This window comes from Cariama cristata, unplaced genomic scaffold (assembly GCF_000690535.1).
Source record: "Cariama cristata isolate BGI_N322 unplaced genomic scaffold, ASM69053v1 scaffold11628, whole genome shotgun sequence".
Lineage (NCBI taxonomy): Eukaryota > Metazoa > Chordata > Aves > Cariamiformes > Cariamidae > Cariama > Cariama cristata.
Window position 1 is genome coordinate 6744 of NW_009629452.1, and position 11886 is coordinate 18629.

General features: G+C 47.9%; 1 protein-coding gene across 1 annotated transcript; it reads left to right on the forward strand.

Annotated features, from left to right (window-relative positions):
- The first annotated feature begins 99 nt into the window (after positions 1-99).
- Positions 100-11005, forward strand: ST6GALNAC1 (ST6 (alpha-N-acetyl-neuraminyl-2,3-beta-galactosyl-1,3)-N-acetylgalactosaminide alpha-2,6-sialyltransferase 1). The gene is made up of 9 exons (XM_009705176.1): positions 100-230; positions 3373-3961; positions 6868-7036; positions 7233-7404; positions 7762-7900; positions 8282-8385; positions 8970-9059; positions 10325-10424; positions 10835-11005. The coding sequence occupies exons 1-9, from the start codon at positions 100-102 to the stop codon at positions 11003-11005; spliced, it is 1665 nt and encodes a 554-aa protein (XP_009703478.1).
- Positions 11006-11886: the final 881 nt, after the last annotated feature.

The window sequence follows — 11886 nt, forward strand, 5'->3', positions numbered from 1 at the left end:
AGACCAGCCCACTCATTCAACACACCTTTGGAAAGCACTGCCTAGCAAGCACCTCTGGGCAGCAGCAGCAGAGCCTCTATCACTCTCAGGCATCTCACCATGTGGTTTTTTAGGAGAAGGCTTCCTAAAATTCCCAGAGCTCTCATTTGGCTTGTTGTTTTAATACACTTTTGCATATTCATTGCTAATTTCAGCTCCTTGTTTGGCTTGTGGAAGACAAAGACTTTCAGGTAAGACACCTGCTTCCTTGTGATATGCACTGTCTGGATAGAGTGCTTGTGCTCACTTTCTTTCGCTTTCTCTCTCTCTGTGTCTTTTTACCCTGAAATTTGCACTTCTGATCTGAGTTAGATGACCGCTTTGCTTTAGCAGACCACATTGTGTACAATCAGAGCACAGTGTTGGAAGATCCACAATCAAAAACTTGCTTCTGCTGGATCACTAGTTTCCAGTGTTTCCTTGTGTAGCTGTTTAAGAAAGCAGCTTTTGCTTTACTAATGCTACCTGTTTTCATACTTTGGCACTACATAGTCTTTGCTTTTCCTGGTGGCTCCCAGAAGAGCCTCATTCAGCCCTCGTTCAGATTTGTTTGGCTGGATATTGAATTTGGTGGGATACCTTCAAATTTATAGTGAGTTCAGCATCTGATGCCTAGTACAAATATGCTGCATACTGGGAGACCAATGTCATGCAGATATGATCAATATGTGTATCATTTTTTATATAAATGGTCAAGTAAATCCTACAAGAATGGGTGTAGAGGGAATTGCAGTGTAGACTGCAGTAAAATGTCTCTGGCATCACTGGCAGGAGGTACTGTTCCTTGCACAAGCACAGCAGATATCTGAGCCTTTCCCACTACAAGCATGGCTCGCTTACGTGTTGGTGTCCTGTGCTGTGTATGGGAAGCACCGCTCCTCAGCCTCCCCACCAGCCCTCATATGGTCCCAGCTCTCCTGGTGAGCTCGTCCGGGTACAGTTAGTTTTCAACTGGACCTCTCAGGGCTGATGCTGTGGGGACAGGCAGGAGGGATCAGGCTGGGAACACCTACATCTCTTCTGGAGGTGGCATGAGTTTGGCTCAGCTCTAGTGGCTTGAGACCACACCTTGAGGACAGCTATCAATTTGGAGAGGTCAGAATCTGCACAAGGGAAATTTGGGGGAAAGGAGAGGAGTTGTAGAGAAGTGAGTTGTCCTTGATCACAGAGCCCATCGGTGGCCGGGCTGGGACAAGAACTGGTTCTCCATGCCCAGCTGCTTGAAGCCATTTCATTCTGCCATAGTTTCAGAAAATGGAAATGTCCATATTTTTGCAACTTGAGTGAAACACAATGAGGCATGAGCTGTATGTGGTTATCTATGTGTCAGTTTTATTTCCGTACCTTTATATGTAACATAAAATGACACAAAGCAGCATTTTTATGGCTTTATCCTCTGTTTGTCCTAGGGCTTTGTAAATGGAGAGGAAAATGACAGTAAATGTCATTGAGCTTCTGCAGTTGTTTGCCGGCTGGACTCTAGAGCCTGAAATTTGATGAGCTGCTTTGACCATTTGTCTGGGTTTAAAATGCTGGTCAGGAGAGCAGGGTCCTGTGTAGGCACGAGTGCCTGCCCACGTGGGTCTGAGTGCAGGGAGTAAGGTTTTGGATGTGAAGGGCCCTCGGTTTTACATTTTGATCTCTGTATGTTTGGCACAGTATTTGAAATTCAAGTGTAATAGAGCTCAGATGGAATCTGTGACCTGCAAGAGAGCACCTGTGGAAAGTCTGGGGTGGGAGGTGGTTTGTCATACTGTCCTGTTTCATTTGTTCTCTGCCCTTTAGTTTCAAAATTTTAAACATCATCTTAAAAATATAACAGAAGATCGTCCAGGGATTTAAGATCTACCTGAGCTACCTTACCAAATTTCTCTTTGCTTAAGAGTGTATATGTACAATCTTTCCTCTTATTAGGCAGTAAACAGTAACACAAGTTTATACATGGAGCACTATGATAGAAAGCAACTGCTGCATACTTGGTTGAAACTGGCTAATGATTATGAGGGGAGGTAGGGGAAGAGCTGATAGGCCTTAAAACCCTTAGAAATAGCATTGGAAAGATTCAAGTATTTATCTGATACAAAATGATTTTTAAAAGCCTACTTAGTTGATAATTTCCTAATCACACTAATGAATGCTGTACCACTCTGAAGCTTCAGCAGCAATTGAACTGTTATCTGCGGCCTGCTATCTGCAGAGATTTTTTTTTTCCCATTTATCACCTCAGAAGCAATCCACAGCTCTCCAAAACAAACGCATCATGCAAAGGGTGAACGTGAGTGTGAAATCAGACTGCCACAACTATGCTGGTTTATCCTGAAAAGCTTTACTGTACATAAAAGCTCAGCTGCAGACATTTTTCACCTTCCTTTTTCCTGTTCCACCCTCCAGCCATGTGCAGATAAGAACGAATGTTTGGGACAAAACCGCACCGCTTCTGCCTTGATTTTTTTGCTGGGTTTCAGCCCAGCCCTGTTGCAGGTGGCTCTTCTGCTGTTGGCAGCTGTGTGCTCCTATGATATCTTTGTACCTGCCGGTGCCTCCGAATCGGGCAACAGGGCAGCTGCAATATTAGAGGTTATTGCTGAAAATTCAGAGATTTTACATTTTTAAGCTTCAGAGTGTATTTTAATGGCTTCAAAGTGCCTGTCTTAGGATACATGTACCTGGTAAGTGGATGCGATTGTATTAGCTGGCTAAGGGGGAAGGAGAAGAAAAAGTGCCCTGTGGCCCCAAATGCTCAAGAAGTGATGTATGGTAAAGGAATGAGTTCATATTAGACTTCCCTTACTGAATTCTGGAAGATCTTTATGCTCTGTCGCTGAAGCACTTGCCTCTGCTGGCAAAGCAGAGAGCCAGATGGCTGCCTTCATGGTCTGTGCCATGTCCTGAACTCGGGATCTCCAAAACAGTCCTGCAGTGCTCTGGGGACATTGCCAGGGGTCCTGCCCAGTGCAGGGCAAAGCTGTTCTGTGCTGGTTTGCAGTTACTGCCGATATGGATGTTTCATGAGCCAAGCGCTGAAGAGGAGTGTGTAGCCTCTGGGATTTGCTTAGTGGGGAGATAAGCAGTATTCAGGCCAGAATGGTGTGGGAAGTTGAATAACACTTTGGTGGCAAAGTTGAAAATGAAATTGAATTCATACAGCATCCTGCAGAAACTCAGTGGCGGTTGCCAGGGCCAAGTCCTTTGAGTGTGGTGGTCATAAGCAGCGGTTGCTCTGAAGCACAGAGAGGAACTTGGAGTCTAGAGCACTAGAAATGGGCTGGAAGGAGTTCGGTGTTAAGTGGAAAGTGTGTGTGATGTGTCTGCTTTTCCTTTGATTGCATTCAGGCGATTGAGCATTTTCCAACGTGCCCCAGATATTCTACAAGTGGACACCCAAGAGCATCAGGGTTTAAACTATTCTGATAATGGGAACTCAAAGAGCTTTTTAAAGGTAACTTTGGGGAGAGACAGCACAAGGCTCGAACAAGATATGGTTGAGAGGACACCAAGATGGGAAGGGAAGAAGGAGCAGAAGAAAGTTATGAAACCAGTTGCCATGGTGGAGGAAGCCAAGGAGAACATGATTATGAAACCAGCCCCTGGGATGGAGGGAGTCAAGAAGACAACAGTGAAAACAGCCCCTAGTGTGCAAGGAAACAAGGAGAAAACGGTGAGACCAGCCCCAGAGGTGGAAGAAACCAAGGAGAAGGCAACAATGAAACCATCCTCTGGGGTGAAGGGAACTCATGAAAACAACATATCCAAAGACCAAATAAAGCCAAAAGAGCTCCCTGCATCAGTGAAAACTGTAAGACCTGTTCCTCAGGCTGCTGCAGTGACAGAAAAGAAGAAACTGAGGGCCGCAGACTTCAAGTCTGAGCCGCAGTGGGGTTTCGAGGACAAGTACCTGCTGGACAACTCATCTCCACCATCGGTAGGTGTGATGGCTGTGTGTGTTCACCAAGAATGATGCTTCTCTGTTGACTACCTTGTCTGCTGTCCCTTGGGCATGTGTGCCCTTTGCAGTCGAGGATGATCTCCAAGCTGGTAGGTCAGCTCACTGGTATATACAGGTGCTGCTGGGACCCAGAGAGGGAGACCTATATGTATGAGTCAGTTAACCTGGCCAGTCCTCCACCGTGCTCCAGTATGGGAACTTAATGCAATTGCACACATTTTCATGGGTTCCTTAGAAAGTCAGCCTGAGCAGCCCTTTCTAGAGCTTGGGTGCATCAGAAGCTGGGGAAAATATCTTTCTAGATGTGCTAAAAGGTGGTCCCACTCTTAGGCGCCTTGATATATCGCATAGAGGACAGGCACACAGTGCAGCGTGTATGTTCCCTGTGACGTGGCACCCTAAGGTAAGCTGGGTCACACCTAGTCTTGTGATGCCTACGGGCAGGCATTACGTGTTTGGCAGTAAATGTCAGTCTTCATACAGACGTCCCATTTCTCACCCGATTTCTTGGGAAACTAAACAACTGCATTCCTATGAAGACTCAGGTTTACAATACCCAGATTTGCCTTAATCTTTGTTTTATACAGCCCAGCTAAAGAAAACAAGCAGGGTCATGGTGAGGGAACAGGAATAGGAATGACTCAGTGTGCCTGTTCACCCAAGCACATAGGTACCAAAGCAAGTCCAAAGCGTTGGCAGCAGTGATGCTTGTGCTGTGCTAGGCTGTGAAGAATGACGCTGGCAGTGATGGTGAAGAGGATCTCAGTGCACAGGAATGGAGGCTTTGCTAGTTGCTTCTGTTAAAGTCAAAATAAGATCAAAGAAAAAGGGTTGGATGAGGATTGATAAGCATGTACCTGCCTGGTTTGCTGACAGTAGGGTGGGGACCATTCCCTTTTTTAGGGTTTTCTATCGGTATTGGCAAAAATTCAACTATGTGTATGTGTGCCCGATTGGAGAAATAATGGTTAAAAAGTAACTTCTTTTACCATTGTTATGGTTTATTATCAACAAGAGGAGAGTCCATCCTGGGTGTTGTCAATTCACCTTTTTCACCCTCTCTCTCCCCTGTGATTTGACAATGCGAGCCATTCTTTTCTGATGGGATGTGCTGTTCAGTTTGACATTGAGGGGGGCAGCTAGTGCTAGAGATGTCTCTCATCCAAAGATCTGTGACTGTTAAATGTGGAACTTGGCTGTTAAACGCTTGAGCTCATGCACTGACCCAGCCTTACTGAGTCACAGCAGAATGGCCTGGCACATGATCCAGTCTGTGGTGCAGGATGTGCATCCTTCTTCCTGGGCTCCCCATGGTCTCGAGACACCCAGAATACAAATGAGAGTGGGTGAATTACACGTCTAAGAGTCCATATGCGACATGAGACAGTACCTCACCCCTCCTGTTCTGTGTTACTGCCTGTAGACACAGGGGGATTAGGTCACCAGGATCCTGCTCATTGACTGCCAGGTGCTCCCATCTTCTCATCTGATGAGCTGCAGAGCATGTGCAGCCATCTCAGAAGTGCAGAGCAGGAGCTGGCAGAGAAATGTGAGACAACAGTTCACAGCAGGAAGCTGAGAACATCCTCCACTGTAACTGAGGCTGCAGAGCATCTGGGTGTGCAGAACAGCTGAGGCAGTGGGGAAAACCCTTCTTCAGTACAGAAAAGAGGAGAAAATGCACGCAGAAGGGTCTTTAGGGAAGATGTGGATCCAGACATCACATGTTGGGTCTCGCTCCCAAACCTGATCCCTAATTCTGCAGAGAGAGGACGTGACTAGAAGCACCCCTTTCATTTCCTACATGATCAGACTTTTCCCTAGTTCCTCTGGTATTGATGCAGTTGAGCTGTGGAGGCACAAGAAGTACCAAGCTTTGGACAGTACAAAGTACAGCTTGAGCAGGAAGGGAATGTCCCTGTCTCTGGACATGAAATGTGCTGCAAGTGAAACGATGCCAACATGAAACCCTCCACAATGTTCTTCTCATTACAGTCCTGTTGTGACAGGCAGAATGAGAGCTGTCTCCTCAGGCTGTGACTGGATTGTCATCCTCATGCATAGCAAAGAGCCCAGCTCAGCTGTGGAGCACACAGCAAGGCTTTGGCAGTGCAGTCTGGTCATTGTTGGGGATTTGAGCTGAGCATGCGGGTCCACTTGGCCTCCTCATTTGTCTTTCAGTAGCTATTGCAGTAGGTATTTGGGGAAGGCGTCTAAGAAAGTAGAGCCCAAATGGACTCAGTGGAAAATCCAGAGCAGTAGGGTTGTTTGCTCTCTATCTGCACACACAGCCTAACTCTTGCCAGCTGCAATGAGACCCCCCCCCCTTGTTAGAGAGGATAAGCTGGCTTGGATTCCCTTCTCAACTGCACGCTTCTCTGTGATTCATTTATGATGATGAACAAGTTGTTTGCACACTTTTTCTTATCTTTAAAGGGAGCGATAATGGTGACCTGATCTCACATGTTCCTCAGTGTGTTTGCTCATGTGCAGTCTGAGGCCAGGACCTCGTGAGCTGCATTGCCAAGAGGGACTGCTAGCCTTATTTGGTATGTTTAGGTTAGAACTTTGCATCAGTTAATGAGGCCCAAAGCAAATCAAACGTGAGCATCACAGGCCTGTTGTTCTGAAGAGGAAAGTCTCAGAGACCTGGTGTCACTCTGGCTTCCTTGTAGTTTTCAGCAGCTAGTTACTAATGTAGTGCTGAAATTATGCCTCATGTTCACTGTGATGGGGACACTGAGGGGAATGGTTGATGCACCACTGGAGTTTCTATGCTGCTTTCTGATACAGTCACACACAGGCACGCAAGCACTGGCACTCAGTCGGGTTTATCAGCTCCCCGCTAATCAGTCCTTATTATTTTCTCTTTGTTTTTCAAGACCTGCTCTGAATCAGTGAAGGCCAAAGCTGCCAAGTCTGACTGGCTGCAAGATCTTTTCTTGCCCAACATCATGCTCTTCACAGACAAGAGGTACTTCAATGACAGTGAGTGGGACCGCCTGGAACATTTTGCTCCTCCGTTTGGCTTCATGGAGCTGAATTATTCATGTAAGTCCCTCAGGGCATGTCAGGATGGGACCGTCAAAATCCCAACAGGAACCTTATGCTAAGTAGCTGGAGGTTTGCAGCATCTCCCTGTCAAAGGCATCAGGCTAGGTGGATCTCGTGGTGGAAGCTCCAGTGGTTTCACTGTGTCCATCCAGAAGGCTCTTGATGCTAACTCTCCACCATGTTTGCTTCACAGTGGTGGAGGAGGTCATGTCCCTGCTGCCCCCGAATCCCCACCAGCAGCTGCTCCTGGCCAACAGCAACAGCAGCGTGCCGACATGTATCAGCTGTGCTGTCGTGGGGAATGGGGGAATATTGAATAACTCTGGGATGGGCCAGGAGATTGACTCCCATGACTACGTCTTCCGGTAAGGCAGGCTTCCTTCTTAGAAGGTACACAGCTAGCTTATTCTGGCCGGCAGATAATTACAGCTGGATAACTTCACCTTTTCTAGTATTGCACTGACTCCTGAGTGCCAAAATAACTGATGGCAGGAGGAGATGAAAAAATTGGAAAGCTCCTAAACGCACAGGAAGAGCCTAGCTTCACAGATGAACCATAGAGAGCCATCTCCAAAGCAGGGGCTCTCCTGCAGATTGAGAGATGTAACTCAAAATGGGCCTAATCCTCCCTTCCTCCAGACTAATGCTGTCTTTTCCTATTATAAATATGGATGTGAGGGTCACCTACTAAACCTGCTCCTCTGTTTTATTTCCTTGGCCAGGGTGAGTGGGGCTATAACCAAAGGTTACGAAAAAGATGTGGGAACAAAAACCTCCTTTTATGGATTCACAGCCTACTCCCTGGTGTCCTCTCTCCAGATCTTGGGACACAGAGGGTTCAGCAACATCCCATGGGGAAAAGTAAGTCAGGGCCGTGCCGTGTGCGTGCGCAGCTTTGATAGGATGCTGTTAGTCTGTGGTCTTCAGTTCTGATCTTGCCATGCATGAGAAGCAAAGGGGCTGAGCTAAGACTTCAGCGTTACCGTTAGTGAGGGAACCTGCATTGGCTTAGCTAGGAGTGAGTATTTGCAGTGGCAAGCTGCATCAGTCCTACCCTAGCCTTTTGGCCTGTAGAAGTAGCTGTACGTCAAATGTTACATCCATTCTGCTTCTGTGGGATAATTAGAAGCTGCAGACCAAAGATGTGTGTCCAAGAAACTCAGCCTAGATGCCTGCTTGCTTTTTGTTTTTAAAGGATGTGTCTCTCTTGTGCTGTTCATTAAGGCTCGCCTGTTTTCTTAGCATGTCAGATACATTCACTTCCTGGAAGGAGCTAGAGACTACGAGTGGCTGAAGGCTCTTCTGCTGAACAAGAACGTCAGGAAAGGATTCTTGAACGACAACGGGTAAAACAAACTGGTCTCACCTCTACACCCTTCAGCGTGGAGCTCTCTGTTGTGCCCTTTTCCTCTCCACAGCGCTCAGCCCTACTGAGGTGCAGGCTGGGGTAAAGCCAGGTTAAAGCCTTCCTCCCCTGGCAGATTTGTCTGGAGAAATATCTTATTTCCTCTACAGCTCTGAGCAGTGCTGTAACCAATACAGCTTCTTCCCAGAAGTAGCTGATTTCAGTGATGTGTGGCCACAGCTTGGAGAAAGCTTTGTGGTCTTCTGGGATGAGCACATGCTGTTGTCTGGTCTGGTGTCCGTATGTGGTGGCCTACTCATGGATGAAGGCCTGGTTTCACCAGTTCTTGTCTATACACACACATGCTTTTGATATTCCTGTCTCCTGTTGTTGCCTCTCCTCCCTGATCTCTCCTTCTGCAATGCATACAGGTTATGGAGGCTTTGTCATAATCTGGGAAATGTTGCAGAATAACTTAACAGTGTTTGTGGTTCTTCTCTTATCACCAAGTGCATCAGAGCTGATGCTTTCCTGCTGTGATGAAATACAGGAGCTTGTCCTGAGTCTCCCCATTCCTGTCCTTAGGCAGAAGCCCCGGGAGAGATTTGATGAAGATTTCACAATGGACAAATACCTGGTGGTTCACCCTGATTTCCTCAGATACATGAAAAATAGGTGAGTTGGGGGTTATGTGCTCTAACAGGCTTATTTTTTCTGGCCAGCACCATCTCTCTCTGTGAGCTCTTTCCTCCCAGCTCACTCCCGTGTAACTGCAGTATAGCCACGCCAGCAGATTGGGGATAAGCTTTATCAGTGTGCAGTCAGTTAAAATTCTCTGTGGTGCTGCAGTGGGATATTAGTGGTGGGTAGACGTCCAGCATCTGTGGGCCGGAGAAGCAACAGCCGTCAGAGGATTTGGCTTTCTGCATCCAAAAATGGTCCCGGGCAAATGGTGACTTTAGACGTGGGAAGAGTTGCTAAAGCGCTAGAAGAGCTGATCCAGTTCAGGAGCAGTCTTTCATGTTCCTCATTGCTTAGCACGTTGGAGGAAGGCTCTGTTAACAGCCCTTCTCTTCCAAGATCCCTTCTTGACTCGGGAGGTTGGTTGTGCCTTCAAACACAATAACAGGCACTTCTTTAGTATGCCATTTGCCTGGCCTGGCTGCTCTTTGCCTATGTAATCTTTTCAACAAGGCTGCTGGACACTGTCACTGTAAGATCTGCCAATCGTGGGCCACACGTGACCAGGAGATGTAGGAAGAAGAGCTCCTGTTGTGCCCTGCTTTGGCTGCATTTATCCTTCGATCTCCTTCAGAGATGAGTTGTGCCTTCTCTGAGAGAAGGCAAATGCAGTGCCAGATGGCTTGCACCTCCCTGCTCATTCTGCTCTCTCCCCTCTGACTTGGGTCCTTTCCAAGGCCAAGAGGGCTCAAATGCTATTTTTTCCTGGTGTGGACTCCTACCTTTCTAACAACTGCTGGCATAAAACACTACAGTTCCTAGTGGGTTTTGTGACCCTCCTCTGCACCTTTCCTTTGTCTCGTTTCGCTCCTAAATGCAGATGGGGAGCAGGATATACCAGGGAGCTTCAAAGCCATTTCTGCACTGCAAGGCAAAGGATGGATTTAAGAGTGGGCTTTAACATACTAGATCTGTTAATCCACCTTCTCTTTATCCCCACTTCCTCAAGACTACCACTTCCATAAAGCTGGGCTTAGGTTGCAGTGCAAGTGTGGACCATTCTGGGCTGGCCTGGTGCTTTACTGAGCACGCAGTGATACGCACACATGTGGGCGTACTCGGGGCTTGTCTGAAATCACTTGTATGGCCACAAACTGCTGCAAGGAGGGAAGATGCCACATAGGCCACAGGGGGACAAGGTGTGCCCAGCTTGAACCACCACACTCAGCAGCTGCTCTGTGCTTTCTTTCCTGCTGCAGGTTTTTAAAATCTAAAAGTCTGGAAAAGCCCTACTGGCGTCTGTACAGACCCACAACAGGGGCCTTCCTGCTGCTGACTGCCCTCCATCTCTGTGACCGGGTAAGAGCACGATGATTCTTGCGTACAGCGCTGTCTGGAAGTGGGGATAGGATAATGGGGCAAAGCAGGGGTGGCTCCAACCATCTGCCTTGAGGGTGGTATATGGGTTCTTGTCAGCTGTGGAGAAGCAGATTAAAGACAAAGAAACAGCCCCAGAATAGTTCACGTAGAGGCTGTGAAGCCTACTGTGGCCTCAGACTCATCCTGCCTCCCAGGGAGGCAGTGAGAGGACAGCAGGCTCTCTGGAGCCGGTGTTCATAGTCTAGTCGTTCTGGACCCCCAGGCAGGGTCACCCAGAGGAGCCCTGACTGGCATCCCTGTCCCTCCCCCTTTGGGAGCTGTGTCCTGTATTTCACTTAGCTCCCTCCATCCTTGGTACCTCTCCCCAATGAGCCCTTCGTCTTTCCCAGGTGAGTGCCTATGGCTACATCACAGAGGGTCACGAGAAGTACTCAGATCACTACTATGACAAGGACTGGAAACGTCTGATTTTCTACACTAACCATGACTTCAACCTGGAGAAGCAAGTGTGGAAAAAGCTCCATGACGAGAATATCATGAAGCTTTACCAGAGATCCTGATTGTGCGACAAGGGCCATTGCCTGGGAAACCTCAACAACTCACTAGGAATGGAAGAGGACCACCAGAACCGAGGTTAGCTCTGGACTTCCAGGCACATTTCATCCCCACAAAGATATTTCCCTCCTTCAGCACCTCTGTTCTCTCACAACATTTCTACAAATGTGCAAATGCTACGGACCAGGAGAAAAACAGCAAGAAAATGCAGCACACCAACAGCCAGTCCCATCTGGCTATACTGCAAGACTGTTGCTGATAGTTGTAGGCACTGGTATTGGGAGAGAAGAATCCAGCATGGATCTGGGTAGCATATGGTCCAGTGTCCTGCATCTTCATCCAGATTTTTTTTCTTTGCAAGGAGATGCTCCTCAGGCTGGGGCTACTTCTGTTTTGGGAGGATCCTCTCCATTAGTGATGCCCATCTTGGAGCTGGGTGTATTGTCTAAGCGAGCTCCCATGGCAGCCAGTGGATGGAGGTGGACACACAGACCCTGTCTCAGGTTGACGTATTTCCTGGAGGTGCTACTCTCACTCTGCTCTCTGCAGATAAAAAGGATGGACCAGACACTTCCATGTGACTAATTTGCAAGAGCATCAGTCTCACTTCTGCTTCCCAGTGTGGCCTTGTCATGACACCTCTGAAGGAGCACCATCACCAGCTCAAGGGCAGGTGAATGCTCTCCATGGTGCAGCAGGCACGCTGGACTTGCTCTGAGGGTGCCGTGGCTGCAGGACCCATGAAGGTTGGGTCATGGTCCTTACGTATCTGGGCTTTAGCACACTTGGCTCCCAGCTGTGCCAGGAGCGCTGTGTTTACCCTCTTGCCAGGGGAGGCAGGAGCTTTCCAAGTCCAGGGATGGCTGCTCTCTGTCCTTGCTGGTGG

Bases quoted from the DNA above. Each gene is read 5' to 3' on its own strand.
- ST6GALNAC1 (XM_009705176.1), top strand. From the start codon at position 100: ATGTGGTTTTTTAGGAGAAGGCTTCCTAAAATTCCCAGAGCTCTCATT. The intron at 3,962-6,867 runs GTAGGTGTGATG...TTGTTTTTCAAG, and splicing joins ACAACTCATCTCCACCATCG to ACCTGCTCTGAATCAGTGAA. The intron at 9,060-10,324 runs GTGAGTTGGGGG...TTCCTGCTGCAG, and splicing joins CTCAGATACATGAAAAATAG to GTTTTTAAAATCTAAAAGTC.